Genomic DNA, 24,468 nt, shown 5'->3' with positions numbered 1-24,468 from the left:
TTAGGTGGAGTGAGGTGTTTTCTGGTCATTTTAAGGAGCAGTTAGGTGCTGTCTGGTTATTTTAAGGGGCAGTGAGGTGCTGCTTACATGCTGTGGTTAAGGGGCAGTGAGGTGCTGTCTATGTTTTGTTTAAAGCGCAGTTAGGTGCAGTGAGGTGCTGTCTGGTCATTTTAATGGGCAGTGAGATGCTGTCTGGGGGCCTCTACCGGGGAAGGTTATAATTTTGGCTTCCTTCCACTTTTGTTGTTCTTCAGCAGGTTGATAGCGGAGTGGGTTCAGGCTTTAGGGAGGGCCTGTGGTTTGGGTTTTAGTTTTTTGCATTTTTAATTAAGAGTTTGGCTAGATTTGTGGTGTAGCACAAGGGCTCCGTTGGAGTTGTTTCTAAGCTGGTATGAGCTATTTAGTTCTGTGTGATGATTGGGGGTGTTCATTCATTTTTGTGGTTGGTGGTGTTATGGGTGTTGTGATGTGTCAGTGGAAGGGAAGGAGATGAACAAGTTACTTCTTACCTTGTAACGTTCTTTCGACGGGATGTTCCTCCGACGTATTCCTTATCTTTGATAATACGTTTCCAGCTTGCTGGCCTCGGAATTTTTTTCTGTAGAGGGCGCTGCGCATCGACTTCCGCCGAGTCGATGTCCCTCGACGGCCACCGTATCGGCGCCGACGTCACCATGCCCATAAATAGCCACGCTATTGAATTGGTTATTGACCTTGAAGGAGCGTAAGATGCAACCACAAGGGAAGTATTACTGCGGGGATGGATGGGAGGGGCAATAAGGACTACATCGGAGGAACATCCCGTCGAAAGAACGTTACAAGGTAAGAAGTAACTTGTTCTTTGAAGGGATTGTGTCCTCCGACGTATTCCTTATCTTTGATAGACTCCCATAGCAGTGGCATGCAATTGGAGGTGGGAGTAAGAATGTTATGTATCCCTTTAGGGATGGACCGAATGTAATACGGCCTTGCCTAAATCTGGTCTCTTGACTAGTGGAGGAATCCAGGTTGTAAAATTTTGTGAATGTATGTGCGGACGACCATGTGGCAGCCGCACATATGTCTCTGACCCGTGCCCCTCTTTGGAGAGCCGAAGAGACTGCGATACCCCTGGTTGAATGAGCCCTAAGATTTTGGGGTGGCTCTTTCCCTGCCAGTTTGTAACATTCCAGAATGGCCAAAATAATCCACCTGAAAATGGTTTGTTTTGTTATGGGTAGTCCCAACTTGTGACCCGAGTATCTTACAAACAGTTGGTCTGCTTGCCTGATCCTAGCCATTCTGCTGATGTAAAAGCTGAGAGCTCGCCTTGGGTCCAGCCTATGTAGTCTTTCTTCCTCTTTCCCCGGATGGGGAGGAGGGTAGAACAAAGGTAAGGTAATTTTCTGAGTAATATGAAATTCAGAAACCACCTTTGGGAGGAAATTAGGCTTCACCTGTAGGACAACTTTGTCCTTGTGGAAAATTGTATGTGGGGGTTTACAGGAGAGAGCTTGTAGCTCGCTCACCCTCCTAGCAGATGTTAGTGCTACCAATAGGACAGTTTTAAGCGTGAGAAATCTCTGCGAACAAGATTGAAGTGGTTCGAATGGAGTGCCCATTAAGAAGTTTAAGACTAAATTTAAGTCCCATAAGGGAACTTGGAATGGTTTTGGAGGATAAACATTAGTTAATCCCTTGATAAATTGTATCACTAGAGGTAGTTTGAAATAGGATGGTTCCTCCGCAGTGCGCTTGAAGATTGAAAGCGCTGCGAGATAGCCTTTTACAGTGCCAACTTGAAGGCCTGAGTTTGCCAAGTAGAGAGAAAGGATAACACCGTTGGTGTACCACATGAAAAAGGGTCGATATTCACTTCTCTCCACCAGCTGCAAAATTTGTTCCAACGGCAGCGGTATAAAGATTGTTGCTGGCCTTCTGGCCGAAAGCAACACCTCCATGACGTCATCAGGGAGATCCCAATCCTTATACCTCACCCTTTCAGAAGCCAAGCGTGAAGGTTGAGGGTTCTGATGTCTGGATGGAGAACCTGACCTCCCTTCTGTTAGAGAAGATTCTCTTTGAGTGGAAGACGGATTGGAGGGCAGATGGACATATCTAGAAGGTCCGGGTGCCACGTTCTCCTGGCCCAGTCCGGGGCAATCAGGATCATGGTTTTCCGGAATCTTCTCAACCTCCTGATCATTTGAGGAATAACAGGGACTGGTGGAAAGGCGTAAAGGAGTGGAAACTCCCAGTCCACTACGAACGCGTCTCCTAGAGCTCCTCTCGGGGGAAATTCCCTTGAAAAGAACAGATCGCACTTCTTGTTGGTGCTTGTGGCGAACAGATCCACCTGAGGGGTTCCCCAAAGGGCGAAGATCTCTTAAAGGACTTCCTGAGCTAGCTCCCACTCGTGGGAGACTGTGCTCTGCCTGCTCAGAGCGTCCGCTGTCAAGTTCTTCTCTGCGGCTAGGTGGACTGCAGATAGAGAAATTCCTTCTTGAATTGCCCAAAACCAGAGCTGCATTGCCTCTCTGCACAGTGGCAGTGACCCTACGCCTCCTCTTTTGTTGAGGTAGTGCATGGCCACCGTGTTGTCCGTCATTATCAGGACATTTCTCCCCTGTACTGATGGCAGGAAAGCTTTCAGCGCTAGTCTGATCGCTCTCAGCTCCAATAGGTTGATGTGTAGCCTGGACTCCGATGGAGACCAATGACCGCTGATGGTCAAGTCGTTGGCATGAGCTCCCCACCCCGTGAGTGAGGCGTCTGTGACTACTGTTATCTCCGGCCATGGTTGCCAAATCAGTTCTCTTTTCAAGATGTTCTCTGGATGGGCCCACCATTGAAGGTCGCGGGCTACATTGTCTGGAATCCGGAGGAGATCCGTCATTCTCCCTGAGAATTGAGACCACTGAGTTCTCAGTGCCCACTGAAGAGATCTCATTCTCAGGCGAACCTCTGGCACAAGGAAGATGCAGGATGCCATGAGGCCTAGCAACCTCAAAAAGTTGAAGGCTGGGAGACGTTGGGCATTTTGTAACTTGTTGACCATCTGCAGAATATCTTGAGCCCTCACCTCTGGTGGCGAGGCTTTTCCCAGGGAAGTGTCCAGGACCGCTTCAATGACCTGTAATCTCTGTGATGGTATCATCTGTGACTTCTTTAAATTGAGGGAGAAGCCCAGTTTGTGAAGGAAGTGGCAGACATAATCTAGCTGGGTCTGAGCTTGTTCCGAAGATACAGCCCTGATCAGCCAATCGTCCAGGTAGGGGTAGACGTGGATCCCTTCCCTCCTTAGACTCGCAGCCACTACCGACATTAGCTTGGTAAAGACTCTCTGGGCGGAGGTCAGCCCAAATGGCAGAACTCAAAATTTATAATGAGAGTCGCCAATTGCGAACCTCAGGTATTTCCTGTGTTTGGGACGGATTGGCACATAGAAATAAGCATCCTGAGGGTCCAGAGATACCAGCCAGTTCTGGAGCTGGAGGGCCTAAAGGATCTGAGAGAGAGTTATCATCTTGAACTTGTCCTTCCTGAGGAACTTGTTCAGTTCTCGTAAGTCCAGGATGGGTCTCAGTCCTCCGTCCTTCTTTGGTATGAGAAAGTAGGGGGGAGTACCAGCCTTTGTTCCTGTCCGCTACAGGTACCGGTTCTATGGTTCTAGCAGGTCTATCATTTCCTGCAAGAGGAGCAGATCTGGAACTTTTAGAGAGCTGTTCCCCGGTGGATGACTCTGAGGGATGTGTAGAAAGGGTAGGCAGTAACCCTGGGCAACTGTCTCCAATGCCCAAGCATCTGACATTATAGCCTGCCATTCCGTCAGATGGTGAGTTAACCTGCCCCCTACAGGTGTCTTGTGTGGAAAGACCTCAGAGTGGTTTGGGGGCGGCTGATGCAGATGCCGAGAGTAAAGAGGCACCTGCTGCTGCGGCCTTAGTACCTTTGACCCGTCCACCTCGGGTGGATCTTCTCTGGCCTCTTTGAGCCGGCTGTCCTCTGCCTTTCCCGAATGCGGAATAATAGCAAAAGGACTTTCCTCTCCCAGAGGTTCCTGAGGGGCGAAAAGGAGTTTGGCGGATAGCAGCTCCTAAAGATTTTGCTGCTGCTTTAGATGTCTGCAACTTTTTCAGACTGTCATCAGCCTTTTTTCCGAATAATGAAGAGCTGTCAAAGGGCATATTCAAAAGTCTGGCCTGTACATCTGGAGCGAAGCCAGACTTTCGCAACCACGCATACCTGCGGATTGTTGTACTTGCCGCCATGGCCCTGCTGATACTGCCAGCGGAATCGATGCCAGTTTGAAGTGACTCGCACATGGCATCCTTGCCATCTTTAATAATGTTGAGGAAGGCTTCCTTCTCCGTGTTAGGCAGAAACCTGTGCAGTTCCCTCTGGGACCACTGCAAAAGATTTAGGACTACAGGTGTTTGGCAGTAAACCCACTTGGTAGCAGTCTGTACCACACAGATTCACTTGGTAGCTGTGGCTGAGCAGTCAGGCTTCTCTCAAGAAGGGTTAGGCAGTATATAGGCAGTATACAGAGTATTCACAATAGGTCAAAACAACACAATAGAACAAGTAAACGCTGACCAGGGCTTGGTGTAAAAGAGATATAATTATTTATTTAAAACCACATCTAGAAAAACACACAGGCACTAATAGTAAGCAATCCAAAAACACGGTCACTAAAAGATATACACTCCCTTAAAAGAATATTAGACAAGTCTTAAGTAAAGCCCCACTTATTTTCAGACAGCGGTGAGCGCTTAACGTAGATGGCACTCTAATAATTATTTTTAAAAAGGGAGAGAAAAGCAGAGAATAAATTGAAACAGATCCCAACACTTTTTCACAAACACAACAAGAGAGGAAGGCAAAGTAACACCGTAAGTTTAGAGTCAGTAGGCCGGATCCGCTTTAAGAGGATCAAAACGAAATGTGTCCAAGGTCACACGGTTGCAGTTCACAAAAGTCTTGTAACGGTTCAAAAAGGAGTTGGATCAAAGAAAGGGACCAGTTAGAGGGTCAAGGCGGCCAGCCCAGTCCAGAAGGTTAAGGGGTTATTATTACCTTGTAGCAATCTTTAGAAAGGGAGGCCTGGCGGACACGGTACCTTAAAGTGGTGAGAATACTCCAGCGGGGGCAGTTGTTCCTGGCAGCGGATGCAAGTCGGTGCTTCGTCCGGGGGAAGAGAGGATCTCGTCGTGGAGGAAGACAGGAGTCCTTTGCACTGCCAGGGAAGAAACCAGCCGCGGAGTTTCTCAGGTAAAAGGAGCGGTCCGTTGATTCGCGGTCCAGTGGTAAGTGTCTATCCGGTTGCCGGGGTGCTTGGCACGGGCAATTCGACCACAAACCGGTCTGGGGTGCGAAGAGAAGAAGGTAAACTGGTTGTGCCCACCAGTCAGGGGAAGAAGCCTCTCCAGCCGGGAGATCTTCTCTGTCGTCGGGAAGTGGTGAGTCGGTTCCGCAGGGCTCCACCGGTGGTGTTGTCATGGTAGGTCGGCTCAGCTTCTCCCTCGTCGGATTCTCAAGTCCTGTGGCAACTTCTGAAGTTCCAGTCCCCAAAGCCCTGCTTTTATGCAGCATACCCCCATTCACTCAGCCTAGCTGTCAATCAAACATGCTAAGTGGTGAGCCGGCCGGCTCACCACTTGGGCCAATCACACAAGAGTGCGACTTGAGTTACCAAGGTAACTCAGTCCAAGGTGCCTAAACCCCCTCCCACACCCCCTGTGGTACCCAGACAGAGTGGCACCACTTTTGGAGGCTTCTGTGGAGAAGCCCGCCAAAAAAGTGGGACAAAGGGCTCGACTTGGGTTGGAGTCACAGAAGAGAACACAAACGCCATTTTAGAATCGAGTCCTGGCAAAAAATACCAACCGGCGAATTAATATTAAATAAATACACCGGCGGTATGTTCGAGGCTATGAGAATTAAATAATTAAAGTTGGTAGCCTCGAACAATGGGAAAATCCCATAGGGATATATTTGCGGTCGAATATAAAAAGTAGTATCCACTGCCACCAGCCAAAACTCGATCAGGGGGGATGGAGACGTGCCCCCTCGACTAACAGACCCCGGGGCAATTGAATTGCCCCGACCAGTACGTCCACAAAATGATGGTTTGTACCGGTTTCTGTTAATAATTTGGGACTAGTAAAGCCAATGGTGACTTTACATGCCCTGGGAGACAGTAGTCAGTCCCAGGGTATGGAGTCTATGGTGGGGTGTCACTATGACACCCCTGTGTCACTGCACGAAAGGTGCTGTGTAACACACATAGTAAAAACACATGAGACCCTATGGAGTAAAGGACCCCATAGCCCATAACTCACATTAACGGTCAAAGGAACACCATAAATCATGTCCAAGAGTGGGAGAAAAAGAGTCTCACTCTTGGCAGGAGAAAAAAACAAACTCCAGAAATCCAGCAAAGCTGCTGGGGGACTCACTAGGTTAGGAAATTCAGCCTAAAGAGAGAATTCTCCCTAACACTCCTCTCCTTCGGGTATGCAGTCAGCCGCTGATGAAGCACACTCCCACAGTGTGTGACTGAACCTGGCGAGCGTACAGGTGGCGTTGATGCACTTCAACGCCATACTACAAGCAGAAAAGACTTTCTTTGCCATAGAATCGTACCTCTGGTCATCTCTATCCTGTGGGACAGTAGGGTGAGCGGTCCTGCTGCTTGATGAAGTTGCCGCTTGGACCACCAGACTCTCTGAAGTCGGGTGTTTCGATAAGTATTCAGCAGCTACCCTATACTTGGCTGATAATCTTTTGTTGACAGCAGGGATAACTTCAGGAGTTTCCCAGGTAGATGCAATTTTTCATTGTAAGTTTGTATGGAAGGGGACCACAGGATCCTGTGGACCTTTGTCTAATATGTCTGTCAGGTCATCCTGTTGAAAAACAGGCGAAGGCGCAGACCAACCCATGAATTCAATAATTCTTGCCATCAGGGTTCTATAGGGTGTTTCAGCATGTTCCCCTGGATCTGGCTTAACAAACTCCACTTCTGGGGAAGTGTCCAGCCCACTTGCCTCATGTAATGACAATGTAGGTCTTTCAACCTTCTTTCCTCAGAGGTGAAATCCTCTGAAACACTTAGTGTGGTCCTCTGTAACTCGAAGGTTTCCTGGTCAGAATCTTCCCCTTCTTCATAAATTGAAGATAATCCAAGGTACTCTGACCTCTGAAATGGTATAAAACCCATTTCTAAGGCAGAAGGAGCCAAATTTGTCATTATTGGGCGAGAAAACGTCGACGCCGATGTGACAGGCTTCGAAGGCGCCGATAAAACTGCGTCGAGAAAACCGGAAGAGGCCTCGAAGAACTCGAGAGGACATCGACGACGGTCTCGGCGCCGTGCCGGAGGCTCTTGGAATCACCATTGGCTGTGGAGTAGCCTTGGTCTTCTCTTTCATCGATGTCGACGTCGGCGATGGCGTCGAGTTGATCGACCGATGCGTCTAAGAACCCTTCAACAACGGCGTTGATGGCGCCGATCCATTTGTCGAAGGAATCTTCGACGATGGCGTCGAAGACGGTGCCTTCTTACCCGATGGCCCGTGGCGCTCTCGGGTGGAATGTTTCGCCGGGTGCTGCGACTCGCGGCGTTTTGATTTTTTGGGTTTTTCACCCGGGGTATCACCCTCAGCTGTCTTCGAGGGGGACGAGGCCGCTTTCTCGAAGACGCTTAACATTTTCTTCTTGAATTCCTCCCACTCAGCCTGAGAGCTGTGTTTTGTGGGGCAGGAGACCCTTTCTGGGGAAACAGAAGAAGACGAGGAAGGGGATCTACGACGTCTCTTCTTGGAGTGTCTTGATCTCGACGAATGGTGGGAGCTACTTTGAGATCTAGAATGGGAATGTTTGACGGCGAGGAGACGAATGCCTCGGCCGAAGAAACTTTCGAGGAGGTTTTGGCTGACTTGCCTCTCTCGAGCTTCCCCTTACGCTCCTTCAAGGCTTTAGCCGTCATGGACATGCTGTCCTCACACTCCGAACAATGGTGCTCGGCTCCCAAGCACCACAAGCAGATCATGTGTGGATCCGTTATCGACATTTTTTGAAGCCGGATCGTGGCGTTGTCGGTTCCGATGAAGATGCCATCGAGAACGAGTTGATATATTTCGAGTAGATTGTAGATTAGATTATCTGACTGAACTGAGCAACGATGTTCCGAGGCCCCACGAAGCGTGGAAAAACGGAACTGAGCAACGGACTCCGCACGTGGCTATTTATGGGCATGGTGACGTCGGTGCCGATAGGGTGGCCGTCGAGGGACATCGACTCGACGGACGTCGACGCGCAGCGCCCTGGTACAGAAAAAATTTCCGAGGCAAGCAAGCTGGAAACGTATTATCAAAGATAAGGAATACGTCGGAGGACACAATCCCTTCGAAATGTCATAATCTGTGCTGGTGCCTGATTATGGCTATGTGTGTGTCATGATGGTGTGGTGATGTCAATGACATTCTATGTGGAGTGTTGGTGTGGTTATGTCATTGACATTCTTTGTGGAGTGTTGATGGCTGTGTGGTGTGCTGGGTTCTACTGGTGTCAGTTCGACCTAATGTGCTGGGCTGGATGGATGTCCCAGTACTTTCTCTACTTTATATCGAAGAGAATAAACCAACATATAAACTACATACCTTCTGGTGTTCCTGATTGGGGAAGGAGGCATAGTTTACCACAGCTTACAATTAAGTGTCAGGCTTAAGACATCAGGCTCAAGCTAATTGCAAACACAGAGATGCCACACGCACGCGGGCACACACAGAAACATACATAGAAAATTAGCACATAGGAATGAAGCTGACACAATAATTCTGAAGATGCCATAGCAAGCACTATTGTAGAACATGTTTAATGTCCATATCCAAATAGATGCATACCATCGTGGTGGCTTCCACAGTGCAAGCAGTCACAATTCAGAAAAGCTGAATGAGAATACACACACTTGGTGCGCTGAAACCAAAGTGATCTATTTCGGAGCTACAGTGTTTCTTTCACTGAGCAATATATCACTCTGACATCTAAGAATGAGGAACAGTAAAGCCAGGGCTCTCAGAGGCAATACTAGGTAGACCAAGAAGATTGCCAAGCGTGGCAGCGAGCACCCCTAGCTACCTCCAAAAGACGTCTATGTGTAACTCCTCAATCAATTCTTTAATGTGGTATAGATTGAAAATAAATTCAAACTTTACACTTATTACAAATTACAAACATTATACATAATTCATATATATACAAAAAGCATGAATTAATAACCTCGCTATTTTAATAGTATCATGGGTTACGGCAGACACCACAATCATTAAGTAACTATGATAGCATGTATAATATGTTTATCTTTTGTCGCTATCCATTTTTTACCAGACCATTACACAGAGGCCTGCACTCTGACACACAATTGTTGAAGGCAGCTTCTTCCATTAGCTCCTCTCATGCCCCCTCCTTTCAGTAAGAAGGCATTTTACTCTTTCCGTTTCTGCAAATAGAGTTAACTACCTGTAAAATTATTCCTTAAATAACCTCACACATTTTTCCTGGTGTTTTTACATTCAGCATCAAGCTAGCTTCAGTAGCATGATGGTGGATATGTAGATTGCTTTTAAAAAGTCAGGCGAGAGATGTTTTGCTAAAATATCACAAGCACCCACAATTTCTAGTGCCATAGCATCCTCCCTCAAACATACTTCCACTTCTACTTACCTCTGGTTATCATATTTATATAGTTGAGGCTCCCCCTTTTACATACCTCAGTGTGCTGTCATGACTTTTGTAAACAAACAAGATGCAGTTCTAAAAAGCATGTTGCAATAAAATTCACTCTCAGTTATCAGATTCCTTTCTCAAGCCCGACACAGAGGACAATACTGGTGGTCAATAATGTGTTGACGATTTGTTGACTATATCTTTGGTCGTCTGACTCATAATAGTTTACCTGTACCGAACGAGGAAGGGGCCATTATCATGGGCTAGTGCCGCCCCACCCTATGTGTATTGCCCTAGGAGAAGAGGTGGGCAAACAGTGGGGAAGAGCATTAAATAAGCAATAATGAACCCTCCCGAACTCTATACGACTTTTAGCAATTCATGGTGTATGCAATGTCTGCAATTAGGCAGTTGCTGAAGGGAGAATGGGCCTAATTTACAAAAGCATTTTACAATGGTGCAATCCCTTTGGAAAACATTTGGCAAATCAGGCACAATGTCTAGAAGGAGATATATAACCGAGATTACTGACTGTATTGCCAGCATATTAATTTGTTTATAAGACGTCAGTAATGACTTGCAATATAGCCTCATAGACCAAGGGAGGGTCATTATAGCGGGATAATGATCTGACACCAAGTCATTGCCCGGGGTGAATCAGAGGGTCATAGGTTGGGGAAGGGTCATTATCCCAAGCAACAATGACACCTCCCAGGGTCTATAAGGCTATTAGCGCATACTGAAGAAGCATCTTGTTGAAAGAAATCTTGCCTGGATATTGCATTGTTCGTTCTCTTTCTTCTTTTAAAGACAGATTGTTAAGAATGCAGTCAGTGTGAAAAGGGTAATAGAGGGTGGGCACCACTTAGAATTCTGAAAAATACAAAAATGTATTAAACTAAAACTTAACACACAATATAAGTGATATTCATGGAGCTCACTGGTACAAAACAATTCCTTTGGCACAAGGGTGTCAATACTGAACAGAAAAGGTTCAGGGTTGCTACTGAGCCTACCAAGTGGTCTCTTAATCCCCTGTGAATAGGGTGAAAATAAATGTTCAAAGGTTCAAACCATTTCAAAATATTTCAGAAATTAAATCACATCTCCTCTTGTTGGTGTTTTTGACTCAGTCATTTAATTGCTCCAAATAGGCAGTACAATCTTGCCATAGTGTCCTATAGCCAATGCATATTCCGTCTTTAGGGCTAAACACTTAATTGATGAAGTGGTAATGTCATAAATGAGTCTTCTGTATAACCTCGTAGGTTAAATAATCATGTTCCACAGTGCCTTCCAAATGAGGCCTTCACCTCGGGAACGCAGCTCATTGCCATTGGCTATGGTTCACTATGGCAAGATTGTACTGCCTATTTGGAGCACATAAATAACTGATTCAAAAACGCCAACAAGAGGAGATATGATTTAATTTCTGAAACATTTTGAAATGGTCTGAACCTTTGTATGAAGATTTATTTTCACCCTATTTACAGGGGATTAAGAGAGCACTCGGTAGGCTCAGTGGCAACCGTGAACCTTTTTTGTTCAAGAATTGCGTCTGCCTACGGCGACCAGAGCAGCTTCAGAGAGGCTTCCATCTACCATCTGAAGCCCTGCAGTGTACTCGGTGCACTACCATCTGCAGGTAAGCCCCCTGTGGGCCTTGATCTATCGGTGCACAATGGCGCTACAGCTGACTTTTAATTTGCTGAATTGCACTGTCAGACTTCCACATCTACCCGATTTAATATGTTTAAACATTTTAGCAAATTTGTAGCACCGCTATGTGCGTTTTTCATGCTGGGCTCACTTGCTCCAAGCGGCATGGCCATTTCAAGATAGCCGTGTCCTTTGTCCCGCACCGGAGTGCCTGCTCTACTGCTGCTCGGGGCCTTGGATTGGCCCTGGACTTCTATATCTGGGCCAATGAGAAGGCTGGCAGGCTTGGCCGGCCCTCCTCACAAGGCCCACTCCTAAGGCCCCTATCAGCTCCCAGGCAGCTTCCGTAATGCTGCTCCTGCCCCCTGTGATGCTATCTGTGTCCACTCTCCCCCTGTCCAGCCCCTCGTGATGCTGTCTGTGTTCCCCCTCCCCTACCCAGCCGTCTGTGAAGTTGTCTGTGTTCCCCCTCCCCTGCCCCCATGATGCTGTCTGTGTCCCCCTCCCGTGCCCAGCCTCCTGTGATGCGGTCTGTGTCCCCCCTCTCCCCGTCCTGCCCCCGTGATGCTGTCTGTGGCCCCCTCACTTGCCCAGCCCCCCCATGATGTTGTATGTGTCCCCCGCCCCTGCCCAGCCCCCTGTGATGTTGTATGTTCCCCCGCCCCTTCCCAGCCCCCCTTGATGCTGTATGAGTCTCCCCTCCCCTGCTCAGCCCCCCATGATGCTGTCTGTGGCCACACTCCCCTGCCCTTGTGATGCTGTCTGTGTCCCCCACCGTTAGCATTTATGTTTTTCTAATATGTCACCTGACTTCTTTGTTAGCTGCTTGTTTGTCTCCCCCCCACCTTTTGTTCTCACCCATCTCGCCCCCTCCAGCCCTATCTGAATTGTCGTCAGGCCTAGTATGATAGTCGCTTGTTTTGTACTTCTCCTTCTCCCCTATTCCAATCCCTGCTACATTCTCCTCCCCTCCACTTTTCAAATTCTGACACTACCTCAATTTTCGTCAGGCATAGTAATGTAGCCGCCTTTCTGTTCTCATTCTCTTGCCCACCTCTCCTCCCCTTCCCTCGCTATCATTTTCAATTTGTGCTTACTCTTTCATTTATGTTCTCCTGACCTATTTGATAGCAGCTTGCTTGTCTCCACCCCACCCCCAGCCCCACTTGATCGCAACCTCCCTTCAGCACAATCTGAATTGTTGCCAGACATCGTAATGTAGCCACTTGTCTGTCTCATTCTACCTCCCCATCTCATCATTGTCTTGGCACTTGCACTATCTGAAATGTTGTCAGGCTGATTATGACAGTTGATTTTTTCACATTATGAATGTATTAAGGACTTGTAAGAATGTTCACTGTATTTTTCCCATGTTCCCTACCTGCCTTGAAGCGCTTTGAAACACATTGTGTATAGGCACTATATAAATAAACTATCAAACTATCAAATACCAGTAGTTATTAACTGCACTCTAGACATTCCGATTGGCCGAGAGGAGGTCAATCACGATCCCCATCTGCTAATAACAGCTATAGTAATGTGTACAAAACTGTAAAAATGTCATTTGGTTCTTTTGACAAATTTTCTTTGAGTATTAGAATTCAACCAAATTGCATTTGTGCCTTAGTAATAAATTGGTTGGTATCCCGGGGCTAATTGCGCCGGGATACCACCCAACGCAATTTGCTTTACCGTTACTTGTTCCAGCACGATATGCGCCAGATCACGAGTAGTGGTAAGGCTGTAAATCCCCACGGTGTCATGCTAATTGCGCCAAAAACACCCTAAAAATTGAGATTTTTGCCTCCAGCAAAAAGCTGGAAGTAAAACTCACATTTTCCACCAGACTCATGATTGGGCCAACCCTGGAATGCAGCGGTAGTAGCGTTACCGCTGCATTGAAGGGCTATGGCCCAACTCATGATGAGGCCGACAGTGTTTCAACAAGATACTTTGAGATTTTATTATTCATAGATATTAGGGCATCCTACAAAACACCTGCACCGTGTATTTTAAACCATATAATGTGTCTGTACAATGTGCTATACTTAAACAGATGGTAACTCCAAAGATAGAATTTCTGAAGAAGATACAAATGAAACATATAAAACCATGATAGCCTGTGTGGTACGAGATATAAAGCACCGATCACCTGCAGTGACAGATCACACATTCTCTATGTTTACCATGATACGATAAACCACTTCATGCAACATCTATTGTTAGACTAGTCTGCAAAATATGTAAAAAAAAAAGCTTAGACAAAAAAAAATATATGACATCAGAAAGGATAGGCAGGATTAGATTGTACATGATTTCAAGTACACATAGATCGCTCTGGGATTTGGGAGATTAATACATTCCCCTCTCACACTTCTGAATTAATGAGCGTACCTGCAACAATGCTGGCAAGCTGCTGGGTTCTGGTGATGGGGTAGATGCTGCGTGCCTGAATGATTGCTGAAGCTATTTTCTTGGCGTACCGCTCCTCCCCATACGTTTTCAGGATGGACGCAAGCGCCTGTTGATCTAAAGCATTCACAACATCAGCAGCGGTGGGCATGTCAGAGTACCTACGCACAAGGAAAGCCAATTAGTTTGCTGACGTCAGTCTTCATTGACAAGAGGTGAAGCTTCATAGCATGAAGCCATAAAGCCAAATACACGAATCTCATGCGGGCACCTTTGAGGTTTTAAAATAAGCGACAGCCATCCCCTGACAACAGAAATAGCTTCGACTTTTTGAAATCACGCACAGTGGTTCACATCGTTTAATGTTAATTAGATAAGAAAGAGTCTTGGAAACAGTAGGATTGTCTTGGCCCAAAAAAGAAAGAAAATCTCAGTACGAAATGGATTTTATTTACGTTCTTAACAATTTAAGATAAGGATGTGATCTTGTTACACATATTCCTTTTATTATGATGAAATCAAAAAGAAAGTAAAAAAAGAAGCTTTACCTGTTTAACCGTGTGTGTGTGTGTGTGTGTGTGTATATATATATATATAGAGAATGGCTATGCACTTTACCTTGCCATCTTGTACTGTGGCTAACATTCTAGGCTCCGAGGTTGACAGTATGCACTCAGTCACGAATGTGAGAAATATGCTATGAGAGGGTATCTCTAGACATGTTATGTGATAACCATGGCACGCATACCTAGAAATGCACTAAGCACTTTACGATGTCAGCACTTGAGTATTGGAAACTGCACTTTTGCATTTTTTAGACGTTCCTTATTACGACGAATTCTTTTGTGACTTATCTTTTGTTTGCAAAGTACTGATGGTAATTGTATTGCATGCTCGCATTGAGTATAATACAGAGCTGTGGGCCATCCATCCATTGTGAATTTTTAATGAATGTTGAATGTACCTATAATGGGTTGTCTGTTTTGAGCACATTATGTGAAGTGAACGCGCAGTAACCACTGTAATGATGGGTAAAATTCCGTTATTATATATGGTTAATGAAAAGGGGATTCAGTCCCCTTTCTATTCCCATGGAGAGGAGACGGGTAAAGGAATAAAGGTGTGTCTATCACAAAGGCAAGATCGTGTAACCAAGCTACGAGCAGTAGTGAAACGTGTCATCCTTGTAGGCTTTCCATTTTTTCAAAAAAGATATGTCTCCAACATATTTACCTCACAGAAACTGCAGAGCTAGAAGCAACAGTAGACCTACACAACACTACGAATACAATTTACCAGAAACTAGTAAGTAAACTTCTTTCTTATATATTTCCAAACCTTTTGTATGAGGTACAGTACAATTAATATATTTTTGTTTTTCACACAGAAATGTGCAGTACTTTGGAGTGGCTTGAAGAACATTTTCCACGTGAGGAAATGTCTGAAGACAGTGATAATAATGATAATAATGGTAGACACTTCTCTATGTAAGCAAATTAATAATCATTACTTTATGTGTACTTAACATATATATATTTATTTTTAACAGATCATACAAACATTGAAAATATTACACCAAAAGACACACTGGAAAAGACTCTGCAAAGCATGGAACAGAAAATAGACATGCTCAAGGAAAATTTCAATGGTTTGAAACAGTTAGTGGAGGACCACATAAAAGAACAAATTAAATACCATTGTCCCACCTGTACCTGCGCCCCCTCTCCATGTCCCAGTGAACCATCCCCAAACCCCCATCACCAAGATAAACGTTTTGATGAGACTTCCATCGCTTCATCCCCTCCCATCCATCCTCTCCAAACCCCTAATTCCCGTGTTTGTATCAGTTTCTGCTTCCCCCTCTCTTTCATAAATTGTGTATATGTATTTAATTAAACAAAAAGAATGTTATGTTTCTTTTAATGAAATTCTTTGTGCCTTATTTTTATTTTTTTAAAGCGGTTAAAATGTCAGCGGACAACGCGCCTGTCCGGCCTGTCTGTAATTAACAAAATGTGGATGTCCTAAGGACACTACACCTGCCCATACCATTCGCAACCAAGATGGAACTGTTCATAGAACACACCTGCTGTCCAAGATATCCTTAAGTGAACAAAATGGACAAATCCTAAGGACACTATACCTGTCCGTACCGTCCGCAGCCAAGTTGAAACTGTCCTAAGAACACGCGCGGTGTCCGGGATGTCCGTAGTCAAACAAAATGGAGGTGTCCTAAGAACACTATAACTGGCCGTACAGTCTGCAGAACAGCTACGCACATGCGCACCACAACCGTAAATCCTGCGAACATGGTGCCTGTCCGTAACTGTCTGTCTCACTTGTGTCGCACTTTTAATTAGCTTCAGGACCCGAAAACTGTCCGTAGAACACCCGCGCACATGCGAATGACCGTTCCTGTGCATTAGGTGTCCTGTGGACACCCGTTCCCTTCGCGGACGTGTTCCCGACGTCATCATGTGACTGCACCCACGCTGAGCGTGTGTCCTAATTTGCGGACTCTGTCCGGTTCCCCAACATTTTAAAAGAACTTATTCAGACAATCCAAATTATTTTACAGTAAAGATTCATCAATTCACATGTCCCAGACAATGGCCCTGGCTTTCCAGATACTTTTTGTAACTTTTTGAACCTTTTTGGATGTTCGATATGGTCGCGAGGCACACCCCTCCACCCCTATAAAAGGCCACACCCCAAAGCTGATCTTCATTGTACTTCTGGCTATTGCAGATTGACTTTCGCTGCCTTTGCTGCTCTTGCTGAAATTATCTCATCAACCCTAATGGCATCCATGGCTGCTGTTGCTACATCTGCCTCAGCACCACCCCCAAACCCTCCGCCACCACCACCTCCCCAAGGGCCTGCAGAGGGGAACACGTCTGAGGATGCAGAGAACGAGAATGAAGAGAATGAGGTTGAGGAACTCCCCACTACCAGAACTCGCCGGGAGTTGTGTATGGCGGTTGTTTACCGTTTATGGTAATGTCCCAAAAGCATGTGCGAACAAGGTCATCTGTAACCAGTGCAAATTGGTGCTGAGTCGTGTGGGAGACGTGGTTCGAACAGCTTTGGTACGACATCCACGAAGCGACACCTAACTTCGTTCCACAGTGTGGACATTCGCAAGGTTGTACCTTGTAATAAATGTAGTAGGTTAAGTTCCTCTACAGCATCCTCAGTTTCCGCTCCTCTCACCACAAGAGACACTCTTGTGGGAGACTGCATCCCTCCAGCGGCTTCACAGGCCATTCGCGATGCTGTTGACCCTTACCTTTCGAGGGTCACAATATTGTATATGTACTGCGACGCAGTACTCTGCAGGGGAGAGTCTTCGAAGTGCTTTCGAGACTGCGGTCACGGACTACCAGAAGACCTGCTACCTATCTAAGTAAGGCTCACCCTACATCTTCCTCTCTCCACCTGCCCTTTCTTATCCCCGTGGTTGGTGTCCCTTCCTTACCCTCCTTTCCCTTCCTCTCCTAGTGTGTTGTGTGTAAAAAAAAAACAAAGAAATATAAAAACAAAAATCCAAAAAAAAGGCTCTTTTCAGAGCCGCCTTTCACAGTTTAAAAATAGAAGTGTCAAGTAAACAGTGCAGGGCCCTGCGCAATTTCTGAAAGTCCGCGGACAGTCCTAGGACATATAAAATGTTAGGGTGCTGCCCTAGCAAAACCAATGCACTTTTCTCTGGGAAGAAGTGGTGGCTCTGAAAAGAACCTTTGGGTGGTGTTTTTGTGTGTTTGAAAAACTTGAAATCGTCAACATCTACTGCAAAATAGTTCACTCTAATTCCAAAAAAGGTCGCAATGCATTTTGTACATTTCTCAGAAAAATCTGATAGCCAGCATAAGTAAGATGGACTCCATCTCTGCGAAAAATGTATGTGCTATGAAACATAATATTTTCATTGTGAAAAGAAGACATGCCAACATCTCTTAGAAAGGCACAAACAGCCTTATTGACATTGCGCCTCGCTTTCTCCATTTGTGGACCAAATAAAGAAGAACGCAGCCACATTTGTCTTTGCGCAATACAAGAAAAAATTACTTGGGAATTTGGAAACATGTCCATGACCTTCTCAAGTCCTTCTTTCACTGCAAATTGCAAAGAAATTCCAGACACATGTCCTAAACTGTTCCCTCCACAATGAATTATAATTATGTCCGGATGATGCACTGTCTCCAAAGTAGCACAGAGAGGTACCAAGTCCAGCCACTTCATTCCACGCACTCAATGCCAGTGCACTTCCACATGAGGGAATCCAAGATCTGCAGCTACTCCACAACGTTCTGCATGCACCTCCAACCAATGTATCCATGAGTCTCCCGAAATCCAGATAATATGTTTTCAAAAACACACAACCATAGCTATCTGTTCTTCTCTCAGGAAAAAGACGTTCTGACAAAATCTCTCCTTACACAACACACCCACTAAACTTTACTGACCAATCCCGAGCTCCGCTCATTCTCATTTGCATGCCTCTCCACCCCAGAATCCCTGTATGTAATACGCTCTGTCCACAGACTACCACCATGTGCGCAGACTTATCGAAGATCTTAGCGTGGTGAATGTACATTTAAATAGTGTGCCCCATTTCCCCTTTGAGGTGGGCTCTGAAAAGAGCCTTTATTTGGTTTTTTTGCAGATGCCTGACAGACACCTGTTATTTTGTATTTTTTTGGGGTTTCTTTCTTCTTATTTTACAGCCAAAATCTTCACATAACCTTCTCCAAAGCCACCCTTACATTTCAAAACAACATGGCATTTCCCAAAAAAGATAAAGAAATACCATCTTCTTCAAAATAAACAGCATTGCTCGAATCAATATTCTCATTATTACAGAAAAACATACCAGCTCTAAGCATGAAAGCACAAATGCCTTGATTGATTGCACACCTATCAATGTTTTGCTGAGGACAAAAACAGAACTATTGTCCCATATTGCCCTATGTAGTAATCCAGAAAAAAATACTTTCGCATTTGGAAGGATGTTCATTACTGCTTGAACCAACTGTTCCAAATCTGCCAACAAAGTAGGGGCACTCACGTAGCCCAAATGGAAAGCCCCATGGTGCAAAACTACCAGATGGGGACTGTTCATCCTACGCATATCTTCACAAACTCGTAGAATTCCCTCTACATTGCAATCAGGCACAGCGCTCCACACCACCTCCACTCCTTTAACATCGAAATTGTTTGCCACATGCCTGCATTGAGCATACTGCTGTAAACCATGGACAAACATATCTCCGAGCACCAACACCCTGACTTTCTCCACCTCTGCCATCTTCACTACACACACTCTCTTTCCACACAAATCCACAACGTCAACATCTGATTGGCTGATTCCTACAGTCCCCTTTCCATACTGGATTTGCTGGAAAACCCCAGATGTGGCACGCCGGCACGTAACTCTTAGCCAACCCTTCTACCCTTTCCACATCACTCTCTGTGCCATTCCCTCATTGGATACAGCTAAGCAGTCACACAACCATCCACCAATCACATCCAAGACCTCTACATCTAACTCCATCATCAGAGTTCCGCACTTCAAATGTACTGTTGATCACTACGAGTACAAGTCTCATATCATTGGAAAGCACCTACTACAAAAACTACTGTACAAGTCTTCAAGATTTCTACTTACAGCTCCATGCATATCCACATGCATGAATACAAACTACAGGTATGCATATTTTATTCAGAGTACATATACAACTCTTATGAATGTATATAAACAGAGGAATGCCACTAAACCTGTATAGCCTATACATAGATGCCAACCCTCCCGATTGAAGCGCCAGACTCCCGATGTTTAATTGAAAAATCTAATTATTTTTTACTGTCTACCACCTAAATTAATGCTAATCCCAGTGCAATCAATCCTATGGTAAAATAAATGTTCCCGATTGCTGTGGTGAAATATCCCTCTCGGGGCTCCCGATTGTTGTCATGTCTACAAATAAAATTAACTTACTGAAATTTTTCCCATCTACTATAATCAACTGTCACTTCCAAACCTGTCTGCTATCTACAACACACCTTTAAAAAACCAATTGAATTTCATACACTTAAAATTCTACTCATTTGCAAAGCATGTTGAACTAACATATCGTAAATAGAATATAAACGCTGCACAAAGTCAAATGAAATGCATGCATACACTATGTTCAGACATCAAACAAGAATACTACTACAAAAACATAAAAAATCAACGTCTAAATTAACATCAGTGCTATAAACACACAAAATTACTAACTTCCTTCGTTTACAATTGCAGTGACGACCACTCTCCTGAAAATCAGCATCTGAACTACAACATATCCGAAGAAACCTGCACATTCCACTAAAAAAAAAGTACTTACTGTTCCTCAAAGACACGGAGTGGTTCATTCATGTAATTTGCGCACCAAAAAAAACAGCGATTTCTGAACCATTCTGCCCACAAATCCCCATTTATTAAACAGAGATTAGCAGGCAGAATGGCACACACATCCCTATTTTTTTGGAACACAAATAACATACTCAACCCTTAGAATGTTAGTACTACAAAACAAAGAACTGTTTTAATTTTATACCATTACGTTTACTATTAATGCTTCTCTTCACCACTAGCTCACTTTCTACTCTCATCTGAACCGCAGTTTAGTAACGCACAAATAGAAGAATAGCCTTCCCAACTCATTGTAACTGCTCAATGCACAATCACACACCACCACATACAACTTTCCCATCATACTCATGCACACAGCACACATACATTGCAAAACGGCCCAACCCATTCCTTCTTTTTTTTTTCAACAGACTCCAAAGAATGCCGACCAAAAAGGAAGTCCACAGAAAGCAACACAGAAATAGAGAAAAGGAAAATAAAAGTGTCCGAAATAAGCATCCATCTCTGCCAGAGTTAGTACAAAACGTTCAAACAAAACAACTAATACAGTCATTTAGCGAAACAAAACAAGCTTCTAGTACAGAACCTTTGCCTCCTCTATCAAAATGCTTAACAAGAATTCGGCTAATACTACTGCTAAAACTGCTCCTATAAATCTTGATATTCTAGCAAGTAACCATACCAAAAAAAGTATTTTAGCAAAAATATGTCATGATGCCTACCCCCATGCATCCGGACCAAGCCCATCAGTCCCAGGAGTAGGCATCTAGAAATTTAGTAAAACCTCAGCAGCCCCGCTAGGGGCTATCTGGGTTCAGTCCAGGCGCCTTAGGCGCCAGGCTCATAGTAGAAATCAGTCCTGGCGCCTAAGGCGCCAGACTTATAGTCATTATTTACCTCAGGCAGACCATGCTGCAAATGACTCCAATCCAACATGAAGCCTGAAAGGGACTATTTTTCTGCAGGGACTATTTTTTACTCAGGTGTGGTTCTAGGGACTTCTTACCTGGGACTACTTTTGAGGCTATTTAAACCACGCCCGACCAGCAACACACGCTTCACGTTATTCTGCATCCAGCAGCGTAACGCTCACCATGCCTGCAGCCTGCATCCAGTCTTCTGCCACGCCCGCCTCAAATCCGGAGCTCCTAAAACAAAGAGGAAAAAAAGGGACAAGGTTAGAAAACAAACTTATTTCTATTCCACACCTGATTCTGGATCCATCTAGTCTCCGGACCTGTAAAGAACATCATTTCTGCACGCGCCGCACCTCCAGCTGCAGCGCCGCGCCATACTCACCAGTCTTCACAGCATCCTTCGGGTCGGCGCTGCCTCCATCATTTCTTCGCCGAACTTTGGCACCTAGGAGACAAAAGAAAACCACAAGGTGAGCCGAGGGAACCAACAAATATAATTCTTACCACCATAGACTTACCTGATTTACCACAGGAGGCATCCTTTTGTGACTCTCCATATTTCCACGTGCCGCATCTGTAAAGAGAGACAAAACAACACGTTTTCCACGTGCAACATTTACCGGACAGCGCCAGGTAATACAGACTCTTACCTGAGCGCCACCAGCTGCCACAAGAGCATCTTTTCACGAGCCAGCTGCAAGACAAGAAAGGAAGGGGGGAACAAGAGTGAACATCGGACATAATGAACTCTATGAACTTAATACTTACTGGTCCTCACCAGGAACCTCAGAGTCAATACTCTCCGGAACTCTCCCGAGCCTTCAAACAAGTGAAGTAACTGGAATCGACGCACCCCTGCAAATCCACGCAGGATGGAGAGCTCATCTTTCAAGAATATAAGGTGAGATAGCTGTGAGGGCATTTCGGAGGTGATTAGTTGGGGAGGACTGTGGGGGTTCCATCACTTGAATCCACATGTGGCTAAATCCATCTCTCCACTTGCAGGAGAATATTTCTACGGGTTAAGCAGACAAGATTAGGAGGGCAGATCCACTCAGTCATCGCTGAACTATGCATCACGTGGGTGGAGACCGCAGCTGTCTGGGTCCGACCGACGCCCCTGTGGGAGCCAGTTGAGCGTTGTTAGGGAGAATTCTCTCTTTAGGCTGAATTTCCTAACCTAGTGAGTCCCCCAGCAGCTTTGCTGGATTTCTGGAGTTTGTTTTTTTCTCCTGCCAAGAGTGAGACTCTTTTTCTCCCACTCTTGGACATGATTTATGGTGTTCCTTTGACTGTTAATGTGTTTTATGGGCTATGGGGTCCTTTATTCCATAGGGTCTCATGTGTTTTTACTATGTGTGTTAGACAGCACCCTCCATGCAGTGACACAGGGGTGTCATAGTGACACCCCACCATAGACTCCATACCCTGGGACTGACTACTGTCTCCCAGGGCATGTAAAGTCACCATTGGATTTACTAGTCCCAAATTATTAACAGAAACCAGTACAAACCATCATATTGTGGACGTACTGGTCGAGGCAATTCGATTGCCCCGAGGTCTGTTAGTCGAGGGGGCACGTCTCCGTCCCCCCTGATCGAGTTTTGGCTGGTGGCAGTGGATACTACTTTTTATATTCGACCGTGAATATTTCCCTATGGGATTTTCCCATTGTTCGAGGCTACCAACTTTAATTATTTAATTCTCATAGCCTCGAACATACCGCCGGTTTATCTAATTAATATTAATTCGCCGGTTGGTATTTTTTGCCAGGACTCGATTCTAAAATGGCGTTTGTGTTCTCTTCTGTGACTCCAACCAAAGTCGAGCCCTTTGTTCCACTTTTTGGCAGGCTTCTCCACAGAAGCCTCCAAAAGTGGTGCCACTCTGTCTGGGTACCACAGGGGGTATGGGAGGGGGTTTAGGCACCCTGGACTGAGTTACCTTGGTAACTCAAGTAGCACTCTTGTGTGATTGGCCCAAGTGGTGAGCCGGCCGGCTCACCACTTAGCATGTTTGATTGACAGCTAGGCTGAGTGAATGGGGGTATGCTGCATAAAAGCAGGGCTTTGGGGACTGGAACTTCAGAAGTCGCCACAGGACCTGATAATCTGACGAGGGAGAAGCTGAGCCGACCTACCACGACGACACCACCGGTGGAGCGCTGCGGAACCGACTCACCACTTCCCAACGACAGAGAAGATCTCCCGGCTGGAGAGGCTTCTTCCCCTGACTGGTGGGCACAACCAGTTTACCTTCTTCTCTTTGCACCCCAGACCGGTTTGTGGTTGAATTGCCCGTGCCAAGCACCCAGGCAACCGGATAGCCACTTACCACTGGACCGCGAATCAACGGACCGCTCCTTTTACCTGAGAAACTCCGCAGCTGGTTTCTTCCCTGGCAGTGCAACGGACTCCTGTCTTCCTCCCCGACGAGATCCTCTCTTCCCCCAGACGAAGCACTGACTTGCATCCTCTGCCAGGAACAACTGCCCCCGCTGGAGTATTCTCACCACTTTAAGGTACCGTGTCTGCCAGGCCTCCCTTTCTAAAGATTGCTACAAGGTAATAATAACCCCTTAACCTTCTGGACTGGGCTGGCCGCCTTGACCCTCTAACTGGTCCCTTTCTTTGGTCCAACTCCTTTTTGAACCGTTGCAAGACTTTTGTGCGCTGCAACCGTGTGACCTTGGACACATTTCGTTTTGATCCTCTTAAAGCGGATCCGGCCTACTGACTCTAAATTCACGGTGTTACTTTGCCTTCCTCTCTTGTTGTGTTTGTGAAAAAGTGTTGGGATCTGTTTCAATTTATTCTCTGCTTTTCTCTCCCTTTTTAAAACTAATTATTAGAGTGCCATCTACGTTAAGTGCTCACCGCTGTCTGAAAATAAGTGGGGCTTTACTTAAGACTTGTCTAATATTCTTTTAAGGGAGTGTATATCTTTTAGTGACCGTGTTTTTGGATTGCTTACTATTAGTGCCTGTGTGTTTTTCTAGATGCGGTTTTAAATAAATAATTATATCTCTTTTACACCAACCCCTGGTCAGAATTTACTTGTTCTATTGTGTTCTATTGACCTATTGTGAATACTCTGTATGCTGCCTAACTCTTCTTGAGGGAAGTCTGTCTGCTCAGCCACAGCTACCAAGTGAATCTGTGTGGTATTTGTATTTGTATTTATTTTATTTCCATAGCGCACCAGGCCCAGGGGCAACCGGGCGCATCTCTTAGATACAACATGATGAAAGCAGACAGGGCAGTACTTACAAGGTTTACAGGTATATTACAAAGTTTGCAAGCAATATAACAATAAGAAGGCAAGCAGAGTGTATATACAAGGGTACGTCAAAGTACC

At 45.4% G+C, this 24,468-nt stretch overlaps 1 protein-coding gene across 7 annotated transcripts in view; it reads right to left on the bottom strand.

Annotated features, from left to right (window-relative positions):
• Positions 1–24,468, bottom strand: part of METTL15 (methyltransferase 15, mitochondrial 12S rRNA N4-cytidine) — a 1,712,973-nt gene that overhangs the window by 314,041 nt on the left and 1,374,464 nt on the right. For 4 of the 7 annotated variants that reach the window (XM_069623524.1, XM_069623525.1, XM_069623522.1 and 1 more), the window contains exon 5: positions 13,765–13,899. In XM_069623524.1, the coding sequence (XP_069479625.1) occupies positions 13,765–13,899 (135 nt within the window). Of the gene's footprint in view, positions 1–13,764; positions 13,944–24,468 lie in introns of all 7 variants that reach the window. The other 3 variants (XM_069623521.1, XM_069623523.1, XM_069623520.1) reach the window with 1 other exon arrangement.

Source organism: Ambystoma mexicanum, chromosome 11, assembly GCF_040938575.1.
Source record: "Ambystoma mexicanum isolate Mex_15411 chromosome 11, UKY_AmexF1_1, whole genome shotgun sequence".
Taxonomy (NCBI): Eukaryota; Metazoa; Chordata; class Amphibia; order Caudata; family Ambystomatidae; genus Ambystoma; species Ambystoma mexicanum.
This window is presented reverse-complemented; position numbering and strand designations above follow the sequence as displayed.